This window comes from Papio anubis, chromosome 2 (genome assembly GCF_008728515.1).
Source record: "Papio anubis isolate 15944 chromosome 2, Panubis1.0, whole genome shotgun sequence".
Classification (NCBI taxonomy): domain Eukaryota; kingdom Metazoa; phylum Chordata; class Mammalia; order Primates; family Cercopithecidae; genus Papio; species Papio anubis.
The window spans coordinates 46,427,039-46,452,913 of record NC_044977.1 but is presented as its reverse complement, the minus strand read 5'-3'; the positions used below and the strand labels follow the sequence as shown (position 1 = coordinate 46,452,913).

The 25,875-nt window shown below is 47.5% G+C and overlaps 1 protein-coding gene across 2 annotated transcripts in view; it reads right to left on the bottom strand.

Annotated features, from left to right (window-relative positions):
* CHCHD6 (coiled-coil-helix-coiled-coil-helix domain containing 6) overlaps positions 1-25,875 on the bottom strand; it is a 220,407-nt gene that overhangs the window by 34,074 nt on the left and 160,458 nt on the right. For both annotated transcript variants that reach the window (XM_009200164.3, XM_003894054.4), the window contains exon 6: positions 11,497-11,567. In XM_009200164.3, coding sequence (XP_009198428.1) covers positions 11,497-11,567 — 71 coding nt within the window. The remainder of the gene's footprint in view (positions 1-11,496; positions 11,568-25,875) is intronic.

The following is a 25,875-nucleotide window of genomic DNA, read 5'->3' as shown; positions in this document are numbered from 1 at the left end:
TCTCTGGGGGCAGCAAAGAGGGCAGAGCTAACTCTGTCTTGGGTGGGCCAGGAGGATTTTAGAGAGCCTTTCAATTTTATAAAGAAAGACACATTGGAGATGAGCCTAGAGGAACAAGAGTGCTGAGTGGGGAGGTAGGGATACTGCAAGTGTGGTGGTTGGGAGTGCGTCTGTGCTCTGCAGTGGAGGCAAGGGCCTCCAGGATGGTCTTGTCCATCGTTACACATCCTCTCTGGCACAGAGCCCACCACCGAGCCAGCCTCAGGAAAGGCTTACTGGACTGTATCAGAGGTTAAGTTCTAGATCACCATCATTTAATCCTGTCTTTAAGGAGAAATGATGATTTAAAAAAATAAGGAGGAAGACGGTTATGTGGCAAATACACTCCAGGCCCTCCGTGGCTCCCTTCTGTGGATGGTGGCCCCGGTGCTGCAGCAGGGGTTCCACGGCTCCCTTCTGTGGATGGTGGCCCCGGTGCTGGAGCAGGGGTTCCGTGGCTCCCTTCTGTGGATGGTGGCCCCTGGTGCTGGAGCAGGGGTTCCGTGGCTCCCTTCTGTGGATGGTGGCCCCCGGTGGTGGAGCAGGGGTTATGAGAGTAAGTCCTTAAAAAGCAGAAGGCCTCCCTGCTATAACCAGGGTCCAAGAGAAAACCACTACGATACTTCCTAGGAGAAGCATGGTGGCTGCCTGCCTGCCTGCCAGTCAAGGGAGACAGAGACAGAACACCGATGCTGCCGCAGAGGAAGCAGCCCTTCTATTGCTCGTGGTCAGATGAGGAGGAGGGCTGGTTGTATACCACATTCCCAGTACAGAGTGACATTGCTGCTTTTTCTTAAACATTTACACAGGAAGATGAGGGCTGTACAACTTCCCTTGGTTATCACATTATAATGCCTCATTGCAAGTCAGGAAGTTCTTTGCCAGATGTAACTTCAGTTTTCACAGCTGCAGTCCGAGGCTGTAGCCCTGATACTATTCAGACAATGTTTCCTTCTCAGAGGAATAAAATTCCACCCTCTGATCAGCCTTCTCCTTTCCTGGGGGCCCAAACTGTGTGCTTACCTTTTCAACCCTTTAACCGTTCTGGTCTCTCCTTCTGGAGCCTCTCCAATCTGTCTACAGCCTGCCTGCACAGCACAGCCCCAAATGGAGTGCCAGGTGCCCAGCACTTGTTTATTCATGGTGACAGGACAGAATGGGGAGCAGAAAACCACTGCCTAATTCCTAAGTTTCATTTACTCCAGGTAAAGGTTCAAAATTATTCCTGATGGAGCCTTTGGATGCACCTGATAGCACAAAAGCTACACTGACTGCTGCAAGCTTCATCTCTCGTTACTCCTCACTAACACATGAAATGACAGATGCAAAAACCTGGCCAGCAGCTCCTGAGCAAGTGAGTGAGCCAGGCCTGAATGAGAGCCAGGTGATGGAGGCCTGGAAGGAAAGGCACCCACCTTTCCTGCGACCTCAGCTCCTGCTGCTGGGTTTCTGACCCAAGAGCCTCAGCATGCCCATGGAGGAGAGACCCCCAGGCCCAGCCATTCTGGCTTCATCCAGAATCACAGCTCATCTGTGCCTCAGGTGTTCAAATGTCCAGAAACTGAGCACCAGGTCCCCAGTTAAAGGACATTTCAAAACCACAGCTCAAGTTCACGAGGAAAGGAGATTGCCTCATACGCTTCAGGGGGTCAGAAGCCAAGCCCTGACTGGCAAACAGCACACTCCCAATCTTTCCCACTCACACAACCAGGAACCCAGCTAGTGCCTGTCTCATGGGGTCACCCTTAGCTTGGGGATATGATGTCCAATTGCACTGAGAACCTCCCTCACCACTGGTCCAAGTCATTATTGTTCCTTTCCTTGTGGTTGTATTTGTAGTCTTATTAATTTTTAACTATACAAGCTATACGTGAAAGAGAGTGTGTGTATATATATATTTAAATAAACATTTCAAATAAAGCTACAGTTCCTGTTGACCCTTTTTATAATCCTGAACTTCTCTGAACTAACCAGAGATACCTATTATCTTCCGTCAGGAACATACCTTTTTCAGACTTTTTCTCTGTATCACATAAATATGTCTACAGAACAGAGATGGTGCTACCATATGTGTGTCAACATGCATTGTAAACTACAACTCGCTTTTTCCCCAACCAGAGGTCTCTGGCGCCTTTGCGGGCCAGCGTGCACAGTGCACGCTGTAGCTGTCGCCTGGAGCTCCAGGGTTGGGGGAATTGTGTTAGGCATCACCTGCCACTAGGTATGAGGCTGCTTCCGATTTCCACACTCAGAATCAGGGTCACAGTGCCCTTTGTGCCCATGGCTGCTGGTGCACACAGCTGAGCATTTCTCTGGGGTACAGTCCCAAAAGGAGAGCTGCTGGGTCCTAGGTGTCCCTTTCCTTCTTGGCTCCAGGTTCAGTCACTGATATCCTCTGCACACCTAGGAATGTGCACTCTTTTGGCTATTATACTCCAATCTCTTAATAAAATGTGAGTTTCTATGTAACAACACCTACCATTTATCGAGTGCTTACTATGTGCCTGACACTTTCCTGGAGACTTAACAAATTACCTCATGATGCCCTCAAAACAACCTTCAGAAGTAAGGGAAGTCTGTCTCAGCATTTATGTCATCCGACCCAGGTCACACGTCAAGTAGCACTGCTAAGATCTGCACTCTCTGTCACCGCAAAGTCTCTGCCCTGTGTGGGGCTCCTGCCTCGTCAAAGCCCTGTCTCAAATGAGGTGAGGCCCTGTCCCCATTCAGGGCCTTGATCCAGACAGAGCCCTGTTGCATGAGTAGGTGCTTAAACAGCCAACCACTTATTTTTAAATTCCACAATGGGTGTCAGTTCATCCACCCATCTGACACTAACTTGGTGAGCATCTATCAAGGCTAAGTCCTGGCTTGGATGGTGGGGATACAGAGATAAATAAGACATTAGATTGACTTCTGGGTAAGACAAACAGTAAGCAGAAAAGATGCTTAAGTTAAATTTTAAACAGAGTGATCTGTAAGTAAAAAAGAGGGAGGTCATTTTAGACAGAAAGTAGGATATATAATGACAAACAGCTTAACAGATTCTGTGTTCTGAAATCAGGGATCAAGAACAGAGATTCAGAATTGAAAACCCTGTCTTTAGAACTCATCTGGCCCTGGGATGTCAAATGGGTTTCACTCTGGATGCCAACCCCACATGGCTGAGACCAGCTGCTAGAGTGCAGCGACAAGAAGGATCTTAAGTCCCCATCCAGGTTCAGTAGACCGCTGGGGTCCATGTGTGACATCTGCCCTGGGCACAAGACAAAAGCAGTCTCTTTATCACACCCACAATGCCACCAGTGATGATGGTTCACCACCACCCACAGAACCAGCCGAGGTGTGGTCTTGAGAGAAAACTGTCACCAGGTGTCTTTGGTTTTGACTTTCCATTCCCATATGCTACACAAACACTAACCTCTGTTGGTCAACTCTCTCTCCATGCATCTTTGTTTTCCTTGTTACAAAGGTGGCAGAACTCTGTAAGCACTGGCATGGGAGTAAATGCCTGCATAAGTTGCCACAGCTTAGGAAACAAGCACGCGTAAACACACACACACACACACACACACACACATAATGTGGTGGGCTGAAATTCAGGGAAGGGCACAGCCAGCACTGGGACAGCCAGGCAGTCAGGTAAGCAGCAAGCAGCTGAATGCCCCCATCCTGTACATTCTAGAGATACATATCTCAGTACAGCAGAAAAGAGCAAGGTGAGACTCATCCACACCTGGGTTCAAATCCCACCTGCCTCTCCCTGGGGTGTGTCTGTAAGCAAATCTGGATTATCATATTTATCTGGTCTTCATAAGAAGCTGACAGAAGTAGGCACCACCATTGTCCGTGTTTTACAGACCAGGAAACTGAGTCTGAGAGGTCAATGAATTTACCTTCATTTCCACATCTGCAGAATGGTAATAATAATGGCATCTGCCACCTGAGCTTCTTGTGAAGATTGGAAACGGTACAGTACACGTGCCAAGCACAGTTGCTGGCACGTGATGATGTTCAGTAAAAGTTTTTCAAATAAGAAATTAACTAAATTTTGATTTGTTGAAAATGTATTAAACAGGTTTTGATTTAACTTCTCAAACAGCCAGGTCCATCAGATTAAGCCACACATGTCAGTAAATTTCTGCATAGAAAACATTTCCTTTAAAAGGTCATCTAAGGTTCTCTACATAGGGAAGTGAGATATAGTAACACCTTTTAAATTCAGGCTAAGACGAATGTTATCTGGATTAAAGAATGTTTACAATGCCATTTTCTTTGGGGTTTAAATAAATGACCACTGTTTTAACAGGTTATCTATCATTAGCTCACTAAATAAATGCAAACTGGGGAAGCTCAGGTGCCGAGAAACAATTCATTCTCTCAGGTGGGTCCTAAAGCCCTAAAGCCTCTCCCAGAGTTTACTAAGTCCTGTCTTCCAAGTGCAGGTGAAAGCACACAACAGCAGCTCTGCTCTAGCAAGTCCCAAGACTGCCACATCCACATTAATCAGGCCTCTCTGGATCAAAGTCCTTGGAGCACAATGGCTCAGTTTCAGGAAATAGTTAATAACCTTCTTCCTTCAACTCAATTGTTCTAACCTCTTTGAGGGCTGGCTCTCTGTGGGGCCAGGGAGGACTGTACAAGTTTCCTGACAAGAAGAAGCCAAGACAGATTCTGAATGAATCCCACGGGAAGCGGACTGAAGGTTGTCATAAAAAATAGATGTGACACAATAAATGCAGGAGGTTCCCTGGGGTCTTAATCTCTTCCTTCAGAAAATCTGAACAATTCTGCCTTCTGTGCTGCTGTGAGGTGGGTGGGAGGGGGTGTACATACACACTTTGAATATTCACTTCTGTCTTAACAATAGGATTCTTCCAAAACAAGAGGCCCTAGTCTGTGACTGTCAGCCTTGCCATCAACACTCCTCTTCGGTGGAGAGCTCCCTGTTGGCCCTGAGGCAGGAGTCTTCTGAGATCTTGACATATGCTGGGCTTGATCCAGGCCTCAGTACAGGTTGGTGTCCCAAGACAAGTTGGGAGAGTCACCCATGTCTTCGATGCCTCACGCTGCTAAAACGAACAGGGTCTGGCTTTAGGATTTTAGTTTCCTTTACCTGGGGTGGCCCTTTACTGCTTGGCAAACTCTAGTCATTCCTCAAAAACTCAGTTAGGACCTCTGGTTCCAGCTACAATGGAGCAGCTTGTGAAAGGCCTATGCTCTCCCCTGAGGGAAAAAGAAATTAAGTTCTAATACAAAAAATCTGTGTGAAGGCATCTAAGGACCAATGCAACTAAGACTTGAGGTCCAAGATTATGAAGTTTGAAGGGAACTGTGGAGAGGTGAGTGTTTGTTATTAGAGCCACTTTCCCCCTCAAAGTTTCTGCCAATTCTTGGATCAGGAAGACAGGCTGAATGTCAGGCAAATAGCTTCAGCTGAAAGGCAAGAAAAGCTGTGGAGGCTCTCGGCAGTCTCACAGGATGACAGGGAGGTAATGCTCCTGTGGAGGCTTCCCAGGCAGCTAGGACTTACGGAACCAGGATTCCAGAGAGAAAGGAGCTACAAAATAGTGAGACAATACTCAGTGGTTTTCTTCTTTTAAAACATTTGTCAAATTCTTGAGCTACTCAGGCAAGAAGCTAAGAAGCTAGCTAAAAGAGGTCACTGAAAGAGTGGAGTTTTCAGAAGTCTCGCAGAGCCAAGAAAACAAAAATAGTGGTTTAGAGCTCACCAAGAAAGAGGGACCCTTGAAACCCACATCCCTAGGCATCTCTGGGGAAGGTCGTATCACAGAGGACCTCTGTCATCTTTCCAGACAATTTCTGGCACTCAATCAAGAATTAACAGACATACAAATAAATAGGACCACAAGAAAAAAAAAAAAGGCAACAGAAATAGACCCTCCGATGATTTTAAAATAACTGTAACTAATATGTTCAAGAAAATAGAGAGCAAAAGGTAGAATTTCACCAGAGACTGGGAATCTTAAAAAAAAAAAAAAAAGCAAAGTAAATGGAACTTTTAGAATGAAAAACATTTAGTAACTGAAATTCTGAATGCAATAGATTTAAAGCACACTTGACACAATAAAGAGGATCCATGAACTAAAAGACCAATAAGGAGAACTCTAACTACAGCATGAAATTTTTTTTTAAATGAGGAAAAACAAACAAAAAAAAGAACAAGAGACATATGAGACAGTAATATATATAACCTCAGGAAAGAGGAAAGATAAAATAGGGGAGAGTGTTATTTGAAGAGATAATGGTAAGAGATTTCCAAAACTGAGAAAAAGATGTCAAACTTCAAGACCTGAATCCCAAAAAGAATAAAATAAAGAAAATCTATAGGTACAGCTTAGTAAAACCAAAGACAGAAAATGTTAAAAACAGAGAAAAAAGAAGTAAAGGAATGACAACAAAATCAACAACAAAGGAGAATGTAAAGATATCTTCAAAGAGCTGAAAGAAATGACTGCTATATTTTTCAAAATGAAGGTGAAAAAGGTATTTACATATAATTAAAAATAGAACTTTTATCAGAAAAGATACACTAAAAAAAAATAATAATAATGAAGGCCAGCCACATGTAGTGGCTCCTGCCTATAATCCCAGCACTTTCGGAATCTGAGGCAGGAAGATCGCATAAGCCAGGAGTTCAAGACCAGCCTGGACAACATAGTGAAACCCTTTCTCTACTAAAAATTTAAAAAGTTAGCCAAGTCTGGTGGTGCACACCTGTGGTCCTAGCTACTCAAGAGGCTGAGGTGGGAGAATCTCTTGAGCCCAGGAGGTTGAGGCTGCAGTAAGCTGTGTACTACAGCCTGGGTGACAGAGTGAGACCTTGTCCAAAAAAAAAAAAAAAAAAAAAAAAAAAAAAAAAAAAAAAAAAAAAAAAGAATGAAAGAAAAGAAAGAAAGAGAAAAAAAATAGTAAAAAAAAATTTACTCAGAAGGAAAGTGTCAGAAAAAAACAATAAATCTGTAAGTCATTAAAAATACAGAAAATTTGAACATGACTAACCAACTTAACCTAATTGACAATACAGAACACTACATCTACTGACAGAATACACGTTCTTTTTAAATGCACATGGACAGTTTACCAAAGCACATCATATACTGGACCATAAATCAAGTTTCAAAAATTTCCAAAGAATTTAGAGTATGTTCTCTAATCACAGAAGAATTAAACAGAAACCAATTATAAAAAAGGTAACTAGAAAACCCCTAAACGTTTGGAAATTAAACAATATACTTTGAAATAACCTATGAGTAAAAAAGAAATCAGAAAGAAAACTGGAAAAATTTTAACTGATTCATACTAAAAATATAATATATCAAAACTTGTAGCTAAAGCTGTATTTATAGAGAAATTTGTAGCCTTAAACGCATACATTAGAAGATAAATAAAGCTTTGAAAAAGGTAATTTCACTGCCCTTAGGATCAAGTTAAAATTCCTACTATGGTTACAAAGTTCTGCATGGTCTGGCTCATGCTCACTTCTTGGAGCTTCCTCTTTTTCTCTCTTCTCATTCATTACTCTCCAGACATACTGGCCTTTTTTCAATTCCTTTAATAAGTTAAATTGCTTCTTGTCTCAGGGCCTTTGCACATACTAATCCTTCTGTTTAAAATGCTTTTTCCCACCATGTGACATGTTCTTTCTAATTTAGACTCTTTCTTTCATGGCACTCATTGCTATAATCAGTTAATTGGGTAACTGCTTGTTGTGCAATTAATTTTAAAACATTGTTTGTCATTCTCCAAATGTTATAAGCTCCTTGCTGGCAGGGACTGCAGCTGTCCTGTTCATCACTGTGTCCCCAGGGCCTAGCATGGTATCTGGCAAACAGCAGGCACTTTATACATGTGTATTAAATGAATGAATGAATACATGGACATCTAGTTTACCATCTAAGCAAACAGTTTACTCAAAGTTGTTAAAACATACTCCATGGTCTTGGAAGAAAACTCCTCAATATTACTGCTATCAGCAGTTGGCATTTATTTCTATGACATTTATGATGTAATTTACAATATTTGTTAATCCAAGAAATATCTCAAAGATTTCTCTTGATGTTTAAGTTAAATAATTTCTAACTGTATACTGCTTCCTGTTTATATATTTGGGAAAAGGAAAAGTGTTTTTATAAACTCAATTTATATATCAAATCCGTTCTACTGTATACCAAGCTAGGTGCTATAAAATAGTGACCAAAATGACTGCCATTATTAACAGTATCTTAGCCCATTCAGGCTGCTATAATAGAGTACTATAGAGACTGGGCAGCTTATAAACAGTAGACATTTATTCCTCGCAGTTCTGGAGGCTGAGAGGTCTAAGATTAAGGCACTGGCAGATCTGATGTCTGGTGAGGGCCCACTTTCTGGTTCATAGATGGTGTCTTCTCTCTGTGACCTCAGCATGGTAGAAAAGGAAAGGGAGCTTTCTGGAGTCCCTTTTATAAGGGCACGAATCCCACTCACGAAGCCTCTACTCTCCTGATCTAAGCACCTTGCAGAGGCCCCACCTCCTAATATCATCACATTGGGAGTGAGGTTTCAACCTTTGAGTTCTGGAGAGACAAAACATTTAGTCCATAGCAAACAGTCACACTAATATCAACAACAGTTGTTGACATCCTAGGTCAACTTTCTATGTGGAATCTTGCTTAATTATCACTTAAAGATTAAAGAGTGTGTCCTGTTTGTTTTGTAGGTGAGGAAACGGGGGCCTGTAGAAGTGAAGTGACTTGCTAAGGGGCGGGGCTGAGGTCTGAGCCCTGGTCGGAGTCCAAAACCCAAGCAGGCTCTGAGACTTCCACCCTGCTGCCATCTTACGTCCAGGTAGGGCCTGCAAGGGACAGCAATGATGCAAAGACAGACAAAGGAAGAGCAACTCCAGCCCTGCCACAGAACTAGCTGTGACCACGGACAAAAGGAGTTATTTGACCTCTCCAGACTCTTCACTTCTATGTGAAACTAACAAGAGTAAATATAGAATGGAGTTGAAATGCCTTGCAGATACTTACTGCTTGTAAATAGTGGTAATTATTATCAAGGGATGCTGTAAACAAACACACAAAAAACCCTTATGCTTCACTCAGATTAAAAATACATTCACATCCATCCCACCTTGCCTTTGGGGGATATGAGGATGAGAAAGGCTATGACAATAAAGCCAAATTAACAAAGGGGCTGCCCAATGATGGTGGGCCACTTGGCAGGTGACAAGCATTATGGTTATCAACAGAAAGCTGCCTAGTTCTCCCCCAGTGCATCTTCTCCTTGGTAGGTGGGTCCTGGCTCCAGGTAAAAAGGGAGGGGCTGTTGGCCCTGAAAGAAGCTGCTTGGGTAAGAGAAGGGGCAGCAGCTGTGGCCTGGCCCACCTCCAGGGATCACATCCATGCTGTAGCTGTCACTCATTAGCCTCTTTGATGTGGCTGCCACCACAGCTCTCCTTCTCAATGTTCTGTGATTCCAGGTATTTCTCAGCCCCAGATTAACAGGACGTACCAGGGGGAACCCTTCAGAAACAGGTCGAGGGCTGGCCATCAGTGGGGGCAGGCTGTCTGTGTGTGGGGTGGCTCACACCCTGCAGGGCAGTACAGCACCCTCCAACTCCTGGATGCAGGCAGCCTTGGTGCTCACTCACTCAGGCTCTGTGTGGTCCCAGTATCAGCAGGGCTGTGCTTCTATCTCAACACCTGTCCTTGTCTCTATCTGCCTATTGGAAGATTCTCTTCCTCCCAGGCTCCTAGTATTGCTACAGGACTTGAAATTTCAAGATAATTGGTCTTCTTTTTTTTTTTTTTTTGAGATGGTGTCTCGCTCTGTAGACCAGGCTGGAATGTAGTGGCACAATCTCAGCTCATGCAACCTCCACCTCCCAGGTTCAAGTGATTCTTCCACCTCAGCCTCCCAAGTAGCTGGGATTACAGGCATGTGCCACAACATCCGGCTAATTTTTGTACTTCTAGGAGAGATGGGGTTTTACCATGTTGACCAGGCTGATCTCGAACTCTTGACCTCAGGTGATCTGTCCACCTTGGCCTCCCAAAGTGCTGGGATTACAGGTGTGAGCCACCACATCTAGCAAAATTTCAAGATAATTATTTTCTCTTCCCCAAACTCATTCTTAAATGGCTCTGCCACAATATATAGTATCCCCATGAGCTTTAGGTGTTTAGTGTTCAAGAAGAAAACCCCTACACTAAGCCTGGGCAACATGGTGAAACCCCATCTCTACAAAAAATACAAAAATTAGCTGGGCGTGGCACACACCTGTGGTCTCAGCTACTTGGGAGGCTGAGGTGGGAGGATCACCTGAGCCCAGGAGGTCAAGGCTGCATTGCGCCGTGATTGCGCCACTACACTCCAGGGCCCACACAGTGAGACCCTGTCTCAAAAAAAGATCCCCAAACCAGCCTACATTGTTGCCTGTCCTATTCTGTGCCTTTGGATCTATACTGACTGTTCGTCTGTCCCCCCGTCCTTCTAGCTCCTCACAGTTCTCTGCACAGCTGTTTTTACAAGTATCATGCCATGCAAACCTGTCTCTGACACTTCTTTCTCATGAGGCCAGACCCACAGCTCACAACTCTGTGCCCTGAGGGCTGCTGGGTGAATTGCCCCAATTCACTCTTGGGAGGGAACAGCCTTCCCAGGGAGTGGATTGAGTTGGTGGTAGCCCCTTGGCTAATTTATGAAGGTCTCTCAGGTCCATAGAGACCAGCTTCACACAGAGAACCCATAAGACCCAATTCCTTCCAGCAAGGATCACTTTCTGACCTTCCAGGGAACTGTACTATTGACTGAGTAGAGCCACATTGGTACTGGGCATACTGTGAGCACCTCCCTGCTCCTGAGTCCTCAATGGATGGTACAGGAGCACCACAGACAGGGGACAGAATGCTGGCACTTAGGACTGTGTGATCTGAGCAAGCCAGCAGCTCTCTGGGCCTCAGTTCCTCTGGGCATGAAGTGTGGGCCACCCCGAGCAGGAGTGCGCACAGGGTGCACTGCACGTACCAGGCACAGGAAGCATTGAGAGGGGATACCTTCCCCTGAAAACCCCCCCACAGTCAGAGGGGAGAGAAGCCAGCAGAATTCCTGCCCCAACTCCTGCTGGGGCCTGACGGCCAGTTCCTCAGCTAGCTACACAAGGAAAGGAGCCCCTGCTCACCAGACACTGGGCCCTGAAAATAACTCTGCAAGTCTACCTCAGCCCCAATCCAATTTGCCAAGGAGCTAGATAAGAACTGAGTGCTAATTTGGCCAATTACAGATGACCAATGGCTACCTCAGATCCAGGTGAGAGAGCTGAGGAACAGATGGTTGTGTGTATTATTAGGGAAACTTGAAATTAGGCAGGTGGTGGCAGGTTTCTAGCCACATGTGGGAATTTTTACAAATGTGGGCCAAGTTTACAAAGAATAATAAACATATTCTTACTTTATTGTGCTCTCCATCTTCGAAGCTGCCTCATGGAATTGCTGTGAAGACAGTTTATACATCTCAGCATTCTACAAGGAGAAAAACAGAACTGGTTACCAAAGACTGAAATTTCCCTCTGCTCCCTCATAGGATGCAACCACATTAGAAATTGACAGATGCTAATTTCTTGACCGGCATCAAAGCCGACTGGTGATTAATCCACAGCTTGGGTTCCAGCTCCACCACACATGGCTGCTGCTACAGAATCCTAGAGTAGCAATGGCTGCAAGTGCATTATGAGATCCTCTAGCTCAGGGGTTAGCAAACCACGATTCACGAGCAAAATCCGGCCTGCCACCTGTTTTTGTGAATAAGGTTTTACGGGCACACAGCCACGCTCATTTGTTCACGTATTGTCTGTGGCTGCTTCTGTGCTACAGCTATGATAGAGACTACATGGCCTACAAAGCTTAAAATACTTACTATCTTTAAAGAAAAAAATTGCTCAGTCTTGATCTGGTCCAACCCCTATTTTACAGGTAGACTTTCCTTCCCAGAGAGGTGAAATGACTTGTCCAAAGTCACAGAGCAATGGGGCAGTGTCAGGACTACAACCCAGGTGTCTGGATTCCCAGTCTGGGACACACTGTGCTGCCTACCCTGACCACCCTACTCACTGGAACAGGAACCATCTGTCTAGATTGTTGAGGGGAGCATCCACAGGCACACACTTAATTTGTCCTGAGATCACCCAGTACATGTGCACCTACAGACCCAGGTTTGTGGAGGGAAGGCCCAGGCCTGGGGGCAAAACACAGCTGGGTCTAAGTCCTGGTGCCACCACCATGTGGTTGTGGGTAGGTTATGGAACTTTGCTGTGCCTCAGAGGCGAGCTGCTCCAGGCCACAAAGGCCCAGGCCCACACCTTCCTTTCTTTGTGAAGCTCCAGCACCTTCGCATGTTCTGAGGGGAGACGGACATTAACACATATGCTAGCAGCCTCCTGCCGTGCTCCAGGTGGGAGTGTGGTGAAGCCCACACATGGACGTGTAGGCAGCAGGGAGAAGGCCAGCCTTGGGCTGACTCATGAGGAAGCAGTTTCAGAAATGAAACAACCTGAGGTGGGGCAGGGCCCGTGGTCAGACCTCCCCAGTGCGGGTGAGGAAGGCGCAGCAGATGTCACGTGGAGTTGGCTTGAGGTCAGATCTTTTGCAGACACAACCACATCTACTCCTCAAAGCCTCACATGGGCACTTTGGGAGGCTGAAGTGGGTGGATCACCTGAGGTCAGGAGTTCAAGACCAGCCTGGCCAACATGGCAAAACCTCATCTCTACTAAAAATAAAAAATTAGCTGGGTGTGGTGGTGGGTGCCTGTAATCCCAGCTACTTGGGAGGCTGAGGCATGAGAATCGCTTGAACCTGGGAGGCAGAGGTTACAGTGAGCCGAGACTGCCACTGCACTTCAGCCTGGGCAACAAGAGTGAAACTCCAAAAAAAAAAAAAAGCTCATGATTATCCCTGTTCTACAGATGAGCAAATGGGAGCTTCAGGCCTCAGGTACCTACTGCAGGCACAGATCAGTCAGTCCCTGAAACACGCCTGTGTGGCAGTGAAGGAACTTTAGAGCTGCATTGCCTTGCACATTTGTAGGACTTCAGCTTGGCTCTCTCTGCCCACTAGGCACACAGCTAGCCTGGCTGAAGCTGGGCAGACAGGAAGTGAGAGGTGCGCAGGGGCAGAGTCACTCAGGGAAAGCACTTCCTGTGCACCATGGACTCCCTCAGCCTTCTGCATGGAAGGTAACTGAGGCAGGGATGGACCCCCACCTCTAAGGCCATAGGGCATGGAAGGCAGGTCCAGATGGAAACCAGGCCCCCCCTTTAGTCTTACCCCAAGGACTCCCCTGCTGCATTGTGGCCTCAGAGAAATGCTGACTGGGAGGCAAATGTGGAAGGTGAGCCCCTGGGGAAGAGCACTTGGCTCACGGGATGAGGAAGAAACACCAGGTGCTGGCATTCTGACCTGGGCTGGGCTGGGGGAGTCAGGGAGGCCTGGGGGCCACTTCTGGGCCTTTCACCCTCCACTGCCTGGTGAGCTTAGGCAAGTCACCTTGTTGCTCCTCGCTTCTGAACCAAGGAGATAATGGATGCCTCCTTCTATGGCTACCAGGAATGCCAGCTGGGAAATGCCAACCCTCCCGGCACACAGCAGGCACAAAGTAAATACAGGTTCTCCTCCCACCACAGCCAGCTGCTGCCAAAATGCCCAGCAAGGTGGCTCCAGTGTTCTCTCTAGAGCCCTCACATTCAAACGAGAGATTATGTCTTCACCTCGACCAGTCTAGTATTCACCAGCACTGCCTGTCCTGGGCAAGGCGATAGGGACAGAGACATAACAACTTCGGGCCTCCCTCCCACTCCATGCAAACGCCCTTCCGCCACAGCCTGGGTGGGGATTGCTTAGCTCCGTCTGAAGTTCCCCTTCATGAGACCTCATCAGGAGACGGCATGGACCACAGACCCACATTTTGATTTGTGCTTTGGCATATGCTGGTGGTGTTTTTTGGGTAAGTCACTTCTCTTAACAGCAACACAGGGTATTACCCAGCCTGCAGTTAGCGGAGAGACAGTTTGGCACACAGCACCCACCTCAGCCCACCACAGCCACTGAATTTTGCAGAGCTAAAATATGCCTCATCCTAAGCCCCGCCCCCCACAATTCATCCTGGCCTACTTCCTTTCCCACAAAACAACCTCATGGCTCAGGCCTTCTCTTTGAGCCAAACCCCTCTTCCTATGGCTGTGCCCACAGGACTCCTGAGTGTCAGGTCACCGTCCTGCAGGCCCAGGCACCTGTTGCCGACCTTCTCAGAGAGCGAATCCTTGACCCAGATGGGCTCGGCCTGCTGTGGGCTTCAGGAGACACTCAGAGACTATGTTCAAGATGCCATACTGCCAGAAATAGCCTGGCTCTGGTGAATTTGGATAGCGCTTGGGTTTGACTGCAAGCTCAGTTTGAACATGTGGTCAACTTGATTTGTCACAGGAAGTACCCACAGGCCAAGAAGTGGCGGTGATTATCCCGCTGCAGCTTCCTCTATTGTTCCTCAGAATGACTCAGAGAAATTCCCCATCCTGTCCTGTCCTAACCTGCCTACCCTCCTCATCTAATCTGCCTGAGCAGACCTACAGGGACGGATGTCCTCACAACCGCAGCTCCCTTGGCACTCGAAGGTCTCCGGTTCACAACTTGGGAGTACCGAGCCGGCTTCCTGCGTTCACAAAGCTGCTCATCCATCAGGCCTTTCCAAGGCTGCTGGACCCAGACTCCCTCTTCTGGGGAGGCAGGGCACTCTGTGGACTCCTCAACCAATCACCAGGTCAGGGCATCTAGAAGGACTGGACACTACCAACGTGCATACTGAGAACACGCCAAGTGCCAGAGGGTTCTGAGACAAGTGTGGCTTGCTCCCTGGCCTCGTGGAGCTCTGAGATGGTGGCATCATAATTACAACGGGGCACTCAGCCAGTCATCCCAGGTGCTGTGGGGCACCTGAAAGGACAGCCTGGCAGAAACCATGGGTCAGACTGACTTCCTGGGAGCCAATACCTAACTGAGGCTTAATCTTTTTTATTTACACTAAAGAATGTTTTTGAAAAGTACTTACATATGGTTTTAAAAAACAAAAGTGGAAAGCATGGAGGGTATGCAGTGAACAGTGAGCCTCTTGGCCAGTCTGGACTCAGCCCTCAGTGTGTGTGAGCACACACGTGCCCCACTTGTTCCTGATGCTCACTGGACTGCAGCAGACACAACGTGCCACACCTCATCTTTCCACTGATCCTCAGAGACCTCACCCACTCTGGCTGACCAGCACTTAGTAGTAGGAATGAATACTTTGTAGTATCATCCCTTGAGTATCAGTCAAGCAGCTACCCATCCTTGTACAGAGGTCGTTTCTAGTCTTCTACTATTATAAACAAAGCTAAGAGGAACATCTTGGCATCTAGAACTTGGTGCCTAAGTATATCCGTAGGGAACATTGTAGAAGTCAAATTCTTGGGTCAAAGGGTATATCCATTTTAATGAATTTTAAAGGATGAGCAGAAATGAGCCAAATGAGAGGGAGGTCTCCTGAACACAGGCAGTAGTGCGAGGAGCCTGGGGCTGCCACAGGGCTGTGTATGGGGCAAGAGACGCCACTGCTGCTGCAGAGGCACAGGGCAATGGCCAGAAGGGGACGTGGAGGACACCAGCTGTAGGCTGAAAAGCTTGGACTGCACCTCATGGGCAATGAGGGTGAAGAAGGCTTTCCTTTCTCAGTGATGGAGGGGCAGGGAAGATTTTTTTTTTTTTTTTTTTTCCCCTGAGGCAGGGCCTCACTCCTGGCTGGAGTGCCGTGGTTGATCATAGCCCACTGTAACCTCGACCTCTGGGCTCAAGCTATCTCTACCTCAGAGCCACCCCAGTAGCTGGGACCACAGGCATGCACCATGCTGCCCAGCTAATTTTTGTATTTTTTATAGAGAGGGGGTTTCGCCATGTTGGCCAGGCTGGTCTCAAACTCCTGGGCTCAAGTGATCTGCCTGCCTTGGCCTCCCAAAGTGTTGGGATTATAGGTGTGACCTACTGTGCCCAGCTGATTTGTGTTTTTAAAAGAACATTCTGGCAGCTGTGTGGACGATGGCGTCCAGTTCTCCCTGGCTAGGCCATCAGTTCTAGAGAGCTCCTGGAACCCTGCAGCACAGTGCCTGGGAAGGCAGTGTGACTGTGCCTGTAAAGGAGCCCTGCTGCCCACTGAGAGACACTGGGAAACTTCTCTGAAGTGCACTCTACCGAATTCTCGCACATTAACTAGCACCCAGTGACCAGGGACTATTATTTCTGGGTGATTTTCTTTCCCGTCGGACTCTTTCGTTTCCCAAATTTGCAGTCTTTTCCTCTGCCCTGTAAACAGCTCCCCCTCCTCCTCCTCCAGCTGCCCCACATGCACATCTGAAAGCAGGAGGCCTGGCCTCCATTAATTAAATCTGCCATTAAAAATTAAATAACGTGAGTAAGAAGGTGTGAGTGTTATCTCCATGGGTTTCCAAAGTCACAGTGTTTCTTCAATTACTTCCCGCGCAGTTTTCATATTTCATACTGTCTGATTTCTCCAAGGGCCTGGATCTGTGAGATCAAAAGCAAGGGTGAGGGTGAGGGAAGCATGGTGAGGAGTCCAGGAAGGAGAAGATGATAAAATATGTCTGAGCAGAAGAGATCATCCGGCAGCCCCTGTCCCAAAGCCAGAATCCAGGTGCGGGGCGGGAGGAAGAAGGACATGGGGCCCAGAGGTCTGAGGGGAACCCCCATAACTATAGAGCAGCATGGGACCAGTGCATTAAGGTGTGTGTAATCACAGATGTGAAGACAACAGAGTCTAATCTGTGGAGGCTGGGGAGAGCAACTTTTGGACTGGAGCCCCGAAAGACACCCCCCACCCACCTCCTGAGTTAAGAGCAGTCATTCACAGCCTACGGTGTGCACAGGCTATGCTGGGCGCCATAGGAGAGAAGGAGCCTAAAAGGGTCATAACACTTGAGGATTTACGTCTAATAGCAAAGAAAGAACCAAGGTCTCAGGAGCAGTCCAAGAACAGAGCGGCAGCACAGGGCAGCAGCAACGTGTGCATGCCATGGTCAGACCGCCTGTGCAGGGTCAGGACCCACCTCTTCCGGGTGTGTAACCACAGGCAAGGGTCAAGACCTCTGGGTCTGTTTCTTCAGCTTCTTATCTGTAAAATGACAACGACAGAACTTCCTTTCTGCAGTTTTGTGGGAATCGAATGAAAATGCGTATAAAATGCTTAGAACAGTGCCTGGCACAAAGTAAATATTCAATACATGTTTTAATAACTAAACCTCTCCTACTCAAATGCATAAAAACCAACCAAGTATAATATATATTTGCAAGAGAGATCTGAGAGTATCAGAAGAGTGAAGTCTCCTTGGGGATGTAAACTCCACACAGATAGGGACTTTAGCTTGTTTTGTTCACTAACCTATCCCCAGAGCCTATAACAGTGCCTGGCAGACAGCAAGCCCTCAATATAAAGTTGAGTAAATGGACATAGGGGTCAGAACCACTACAGAAAATCTGAGAAGATGATCACACTTGAGAATATCCGAAAAGATGATCAGGACCTAGTCATTTATAGAGTCAATCAAGAAAGTTTGCTGATTCCCACTATTCCCACTCTGTGCCAGGAGGCCCTGCTCTAGGGGAGCTGACAGGCTGGAGTGGAAGCCAGCTGAGGGTAGCACAGAATCCGACCAAAGCACAGAGGAGGCTGAGGGTGGGGCCAAGATGGGTGGGAGGGAGTGAGAATCAGGAACCTGGAACCTTTCCCACAAAGTGAGAACATTTCTCCAAATGCTTTGGGAGAATGCAGGAGCCAACAGTCACGGACTGTGCTCTGCTCCCGCTAGCAATGTATTCAAAACTTTAGTCAAACAGTGATATGTCCACTCACAAGGTTCGACAGCCCTCCTCAGGCCAGGCACTGAAGCAGAGACTTTCCAACAGGTCAATTCCTGGCAAGCTAAAAGCAGTATTTCACGGTAAGAAATACCACCCCTTTGACAGATGAAGAAACCGAGGTTCAGCAAGGCAAAGGGTCCTACTCTGGGTGTCAAAACTTCAAGCAAAACAACAGGATCCGAGGACAGGCCTGGTGGCTTTCCACACAGTGTCAAGCCTTCTATTCTACCGAGCTGTCCCTTGGGAAGAAAAATAACAAACCAAAGGCCATGCAGATGCCAGCACATGGTTCCATGTAGAAAAATGTGCAGCCTAGGATCCTGCTGCCCAAAGCAGGGGAGAGATTCCCTGCAAAATTAGTGCAGGTGGGAAAAGGGCCAAGCGTTGACAATGCAAGTAAATCCCAGAAATCTGAGAGGAACAGATTGAAGACAGGAGAGCCCTATGCCAAGATGCTGTCAACATGGCCAAACGCTGGTCATCTGGTGAGATTTGGAACTTAACAGCCTAATTATCCAAAGCTTCTCAAAATTCACAGGAACGCTACATTTTAAGGGAAGTGAAGAAAATAAACACATTCAGGATTCGGAGAAAGAGTTTCTGATGTGAAAATAGTAAAAACCACAAATAAGTGAGAAATGAACACAAGTCTTTTTAAAAAGGTCCAAATAATCAATATAAAAAATTAAAAGCTCAGGACATGCAGTCAGCTACCCATCCAATGAATGAATGAATGCATGAGAATTTTAATTTTGTTAAGTGGCTGCATATCTGGTACTTGGCAAACTTACGAGGCTAGTCGGCTATGCCCTACTGTGCTGTCATCTGGAGAGGGAGACCCCTCTTTCCTGACTTGCTCTTCACTTACCCAAAACAAGTGTGCACAGACCCTGAAGAGATTCAGAGATCTGCCTTGACTAGAGTCAATGCAAAGTCAAGTGAACCTTCCATGCAACTTGTAATTCCTGAGACCCTAGGCTGGCGTCTTTGCCCATTCCCCTTCTTAGCTATCTCAACTCTACCAGTTACCTCTGAATTCCCATCGTCAGATGACTTCATTTCCACCCAAGAGACAATAGCAGCTGCCGCTGGGCATACATACCCCCAGCACTTTCCACCAGGGCCAGGCATGCCTCTGTCCACACCCATGGCCCCTGCACCCTCAGAAGAGATGCCCACCAGCCATCTGGGTTCTTTGTTCCAGCATCTACTGTGACATGGATGATGACTCCCCCTTCCCTGAATGTGCCTCTTCATTGGTCCAGGGAGAAAAATGTCTACCTAGCTTTCAGGAGTGCTGAGGATCCAGTGAATAATGAATGCAAACAGACTGAGCACAGCAGGAACCAAGAGAGGTGAAGTCCTTGACTTCACAGAGCCAACACTTTGGATATGGAGGGGAAAAAAAACAAAACCACAGCAGGCTAAATAAAGTGAAAAGGAGCAACAAGGTAGGGGTATTGTTTTAAATGATTGGCTAGGGAAGGCTTCTCCCTCCTGCACCCCCGGCTGACACTGGGCAGAAGTCTGAATAATGTGAACAAGAGAAGTAAGTCAAGACTGGGAAAAGTCTGGGATGAGACTAGGCCCAGTGTAAAGCAGCAAGATGAGTGCAGTCAGAAGGTGTTGGAGGGCGTGAGGCACAGATGCAGGGAGGGCCAGTAGGGTTGGGCCTCAAGCCACAGAGCCCGTTCCAGAGTTGGTAGGGAGCCACTGGGCTTAATCAGGGAAAAGACCCCATCTGATGTCCATTCTGGAAGGACTGCTGGCTGCCATGTAATGGTGTTGACTGGGAAGAAAGAGTGGAAGCGGCCGTCAGCCTGGAAGCCCGGAGGCGGCTGCACTGGCCCAGAGAGATGGGTGGGTCATTAGCTGAGGGAGTGTGGAACACCATCTCCACTAGTGGCAGTTCAGAATGAGACAACACCACAGGCTTGGACCTGCTAAGTTTTAAACATAGAGGAGACAATGGGTGGGGAAGTCAAGATAGCAGCTGGAGTGGGAGTGAGGTGCTGAGGACGGGCTGGAGTCTAAGACGCAGATCTGATGGCGTCTGTGCAGCGTCTACTCAGGAAGGCTTGGCCCTCATCAGAACTGTGCTCCATCAATGATCTGATCCCACTCGTATTTCCTCTTTCCCTCTGCCAGTCATTCTCCTTCCAAAACTCTCCTGTTACATGCCCTCGTCCCTTGGTTCTCGCGTCATGTCCCTGATTCCTGCAGTTCTTAAAGTACTGAATACCACTAGCTATCCAGCTCCTGGAGGGCTACCTGTCATTCACCACTGCTTCCTATCCCATGGGTCCCTATCTCAGGCTGCAACCAAATTCAGAGAACCCTGTCTCCTTGCTTGTTACCTGACTCCTTCCTTTTCTGTTCCCTGTCACTGCTTTCATTCAGTCTTTATCATCTTATGAGTGGACAAACACAAGGATGCATCTCACATAACCCCCATCCTGGCCACCCTGCTGCTCCATCCCCTGACTGCGGCTATAGGGACAACCCTCCTCTACAGCTCTCAGCTGAGAACTTGCACGGTTCCCCTTGCCTGCAGCATGACATCCAAGACGCCCCCTGTGAGGTCGGGCCCTCTCTGGTAAATAATCTTGGCACTGTCCCCATAGGCGCTGCACTTCTCCTACAATGCCTTGCTGTTTCCAAGCCGCCATGATGTTCTAGATGTTCTTTCCTCTGCTAATTCTTCCCTGTCTACCTGAGAAACTCCTGTTCATGCTTTGAGACCCAACAACCAGGTCATCTCTGCTGAACAATGTCATTCTTCTCCCAGGCAAAACTAATCATTTCCTTCCCAGTGTGCTGTACCAAGACACTTTTCAGCGGCATTTTCCACTGCAATCATCTGCTGACATGCCTGTCTCCCTGGCTTAGACTGGGACCCGAATGGGCTCAGAGTCAGTTTTTTACCTTGATGGCTTAATGCTTGGCCAACCATGGGTCTGACAGATGCCTGCTTGAAATATGAATGAAGGCGCTGTTTCTTGGCTCATTCTGGATGTGACACATTCCAGACTGCTCTGCCCTCATCACCTCTACCTTAAGGTAGTCAAGTCCACTGCTCCCGCCCCCGGCCTAGCCTCCTGGAGGCAGCAGGGGCAGTCCTAAAAGCCATGCCTCAATACCTCACATCCTAGCTCAAGCCCCTTCCCTCCTCCACCAGGGCACCCTACCCTTCTCCTTCTAGGCACCTCGTTCTAGGACATCTATTCCATGTCCTATTTCTTAACACAGCTGGCTGGCTGCCATCTAAACCTTGCTACAGTGTGAACTGCTAATTAGAGTGTTAGTGAGAGTGGCTTTAGGTGAGACCCTCCCAGAAATACTGGCATTCGTGAGAAGGAAGAGAAAAGATCCCTCTATGTCACTCTCTCTCTGTTGGTGCCATGATGCGGAGTCCAAGGCTTACAGCCGAGTGTTCTAGACCATGCCTCTTCTGGGTCTGTGGCTGAATCTATCATTTCAGTCATTACTGGGGTGTGCATATGCTGCTGCTGTATGTAGTTGTGTGTATATATGTATGTATACACACACACACACACACACACACACACACACACACAGAGACTTTGCAAAGAGTAGAGCAACAGATAAGCATAAAGCTGTGTTAATTAGCAATAGCCGCACAGGCTTTTTAACAAGGTGATTCACACTGAATACTAAACAGCAGCCATCAGCCTTTGGGGGAGTGCTGAGTGTCATCCCAGAGATATTTTTCACTGCAAGTGGCCAAGACAAGTGTTTGAGTGGGAATGACCCACCTCTTTGGTGGACTTTGGCAGGGGAGCCCCAGAGGAGACACATACAAGGGACTTTAGCCTATAGTTTCCTGGAAAGGGCACACACAGGAATTTTTGAAGACTACAGGGCTAACCAAATCTATCCAGTGATTTGTAAGAGGAGGGACTAACCAGGGGTGAGAGGCAGCTCTGTGACACTGTCCCTGTAGGAGACAGTATGAGGGAAGGGTTTGTGTTTTGGTATAAAAGATAACAGAAAAAGTGTTCAGAGGAATGGGATTATTCAAGAAAAACTTCATGGAAGAAATGCCTGATCAACAGTTAAAGGCACAAGATCAAAGTCCCATTTAAAGTGATGTATAAAAACAAATTTTTAAAATTATGCTATGGTATGTGAAAGGTAAATCTCATCCTACCTAGACCCAGGGCCTGCAGATGAGGATGGGATCCCCTGGAGCCAACCTGAGGCCAGGGAGAGGGTGTTAAAGTAGAAAGGAAGGTAGAGAGCTTCAAATGACTGCAAAGTACAGAACAGCATTTAACCTGGGACAGAAGCCATGTGAGGGCAGATAAGGAGGGAATGCCACAGTGTGCTTGGAGTAAACAGGATCGACAAGGAAATCTACTGCTGTAATCACTCCACTGGCAGGGTGTGGGAGGAGGCAGGGCCATCCAGCTGGGTGGCACCACTATCTGCACAAAGGCTAGGCAGCCAGCCATGCCTTGGTGCTGCTGGGTGGTTGGTTTTTACATTTGCAAAAACATACTCGACTAAATGAATATCTAAAGAGTTTGAAAACAAAATGCACAGCACAAGACATTTTTTAAAAAATCAAGGGACACGAATTTTAATTCTGATTCTGCTACTTACTAGCGACCTGACCCCTGAATAAGATTGTACAGGGTCTTGACAGTTGTGGATTGCTACGATTCTCTGCAACAGAGTAGAAGAGTAAAAAAATCCAAGGACAACCCAAAATCTGGGAAATCCAAGGTTGGGAGGGAATTCCAGGGTTAAGGGACGTTATGCCCTGAGGATCCAGTGCAGCTGCTCAGACTGAAGGCGGGGGTGGTTCTCTGCCTCAGATCTACAGACACTGTGCATTTGGGCCAAGCAGGCATTAACAGATGCTTCTGCTCTTTGTGCTGATCCTAGAGTTCCGCTTTCAGGTGGAGTGCGGAGGGAAGGCTGGACAAGGCACTGCACTCAGCGTTTCTCAGTGTTGGAGATGCTCAGCCCTCCTGACAGCGGCCAGCCACACTCCTGAGAGCAGGCCCCAGTTCCCCTCAGAATACCCCGAGGAGATGGCCGTGCCCCCAGGCAGGCAGCTACAAGCATGCCTCCTGACCTTCCTTCGCAGGGAACTCACCACGGACTCCTGACTTAATCTCTGCCTGCTCAGTCGTCGGCAGTATGGCAGTATACAGCCTTGCTACTCAAAAGATGTCTTCCGTGCCAGCAGCACCAACATGGCCAGGAAGCCTGTTGGAAATGCAGAATCTCTCAGACCCTTCTCCACACCTGCTCTTTACAAGCCTGCAGGTGGTTCATGTGTGTGAGCTCTGAGGAGCACTGGGTGTGCAGAAGGGAGGCCTCTAGGGGTCTTGGTTCCAAGCACTACATTGATTTTTTTTTTTTTTTTTTTTTTTAAGACACAGTCTTGCTCTGTCGCCCATGCTGGAATGCAGTGGCATGATCTCAGCTCACTGCAACCTCTGCCTCCTGGGTTCACGCCATTCTCCTGCCTCAGCCTCCTGAGTAGCTGGGACTACAGGCACCTGCCACCTCGCCCAGCTAATTTTTTTGTATTTTTAGTAGAGACGGGGTTTCACCGTGTTAGCCAGGATGGTCTCGATCTCCTGACCTCGTGATCCACCCACCTCAGCCTCCCAAAGTGCTGGGATTACAGGCTTGAGCCGCCACACCCAGCCTACGTTGATTTTTTAAAAATATGAATGCCCTTGGTTGGGTCTTGCTCTCCTCTTCCTAATAGTCCTTCTATCCTTCATGTATCTGCAGTTCCCACTGGGCTCTAGAAGGCAGCCATGCTGTGGCCCTTGACTCTAGGCCAGTGGTCCCCAACCCTGGCTGTGCACTGGCAAATACCTGAGCCACTGTTACACGTTCTGCCTGAGCCCACCCCACACCACAGAGACCCTGATTACTGGTCTAGGGTGGGCCTTAGGCATCAGTATCTTACAGAAGCTCTCCCAAGATATTCTAATGTGCAGCTGATGTTGAGAATCATTGTTGTAAGGTCAGGGAATCTGGAATTTAAACTGGAGACCTGAGTTTAAATCCTGGGTTCTCCACTCACTAGTTTTATGCCTTAGGACGAATTACTTAACCTGCGTGTTCCTGTTTCCTCATCTAACAAATGAGGGCAGTAGGAGTAGCTATCTAGTAGATCTGGTCCCTCCCTCAGAGGAATACTAAAGGATTAGACAATGCAGGGGGAAAGCTGAGTACAATGCCGGGCAGTGCAACAAGCACTCAATGAGTGACAGTGGCTACTGGCACCACTTTCACACATGTGGTCACACAGGAGAACCGTGACCCTCTAGTTATCATGACGCTGTTGAGTCTTCTCTTACTAGCACCACCCTTCCTCACATGGCATAATTTCAAATGTTCCCCAAATCCTGCTTGCACTCTTTGAAAAGAGCCTCAACTGATCTATGTTCCAGAATGAAATATAAATCTAAGATGTAGTCTGAGTAGGACTTTCTCATACGTATTATACTTTCAGAGACACAGTCTTAGACTGCATTTGGATGGTTCCATTTGAGTCAATTCCTGTTGGTGGCCTCTTTAGCATCCATTCCTTTTCTCCCTTTCTGATAGCTCCCATTTCCCATGAGGAATCCATGTACTTCTAGGGAAGTGGACTACAGCCCCCGATCCACAGGTGGCAGGATGCGACTGAGGTCAGGCCAACTAGTGCATTCCAGTGCCCTGGCCACAGGACTGATGAGTAACTAAGGTGGTCCAGTCAGGATGAGTGAAACTTAGGACGACTGCCAGGAATTCTGAGACACAGACAGCGTCTCCTGTCAGAGGAGGGCAAAACTAAGAGTCAGAGAAATGAGCAGTTTATGGGTGAAGCCGACCATGTAGGCTACACCACCCTGGGTCTCCTGTTACACGTTTCTTAGCCAGTAAGTTAGTCAGAGTTAGCCTTTTCCTTCTTGAAGCTGATGGTATGCATCACCACTTGCCCCTGTGAAGCTGTTTCAGCACCTGCTCTGTGCCAAGTGCTGTGCTGGTGATACAGTTCAGATCTCTGTCGCTGCCAAATATCATGTCAACATCTCCCCAGTGTTGGAGGTGGGGCCTGGGGCCTGTTTGCATCATGAAGGTAGATCCCCCATGAATGGCTTAGTGCCATCCCCTTGGTGATGAGTGAGGTCAGGCAAGATCCAGTTTTTTAAAAGTGTGTCGCACCTGGCCAGGCGTCATGGCTCACACCTGTAATCCCAGCACTCTGGGAGGCTGAGATGGGCGGATCACCTGAGTTCGGGTGTTCAAGACCAGCCTGACCAACATGGAGAAACCCCGTCTCTGCTAAAAATACAAAATTAGCCAGGCGTGGTGGCACATGCCTGTAATCCCAGCTATTCGGGAGGCTGAGGCAGGAGAATCACTTGAACCTGGGAGGCAGAGTTTGCAGTGAGCTGAGATCGCACCATTGCACTTCAGCCTGGGCAACAAGAGCGAAACTCTGTCTAAAAAAAAAAAAAAAAAAAAAAAAAAGTGTGTCACATCTCCCTTCCTTCTCTCTTGCTCCTGCTCCAGCCATGTGAGACACCTACTCCCCATTCGCCTTCTGCCATGACTGGAAGTTTCCCGAGGTATTCCCAGAAACAGATGCTAGCACTGTGCTTCCTGTACAGCCGGCAGAACCGTGAGCCAATTAAACCTCTTTTCTTTATTAATTACCCAGCCTCAGGTATTTCTTTACAGCAATGCAAGAATGGCCTAACGCAGAAAGCTGAGTGACTTACAAACAGTATCTCCTTTGATTCTCACAACACTGGAAAGGTAGGTGTCACTCCATTTGACAGGCGATACATGCCAGGCTCAGAAAAGTCAACTGATCTTCCCAGGACATAGAGGTAGG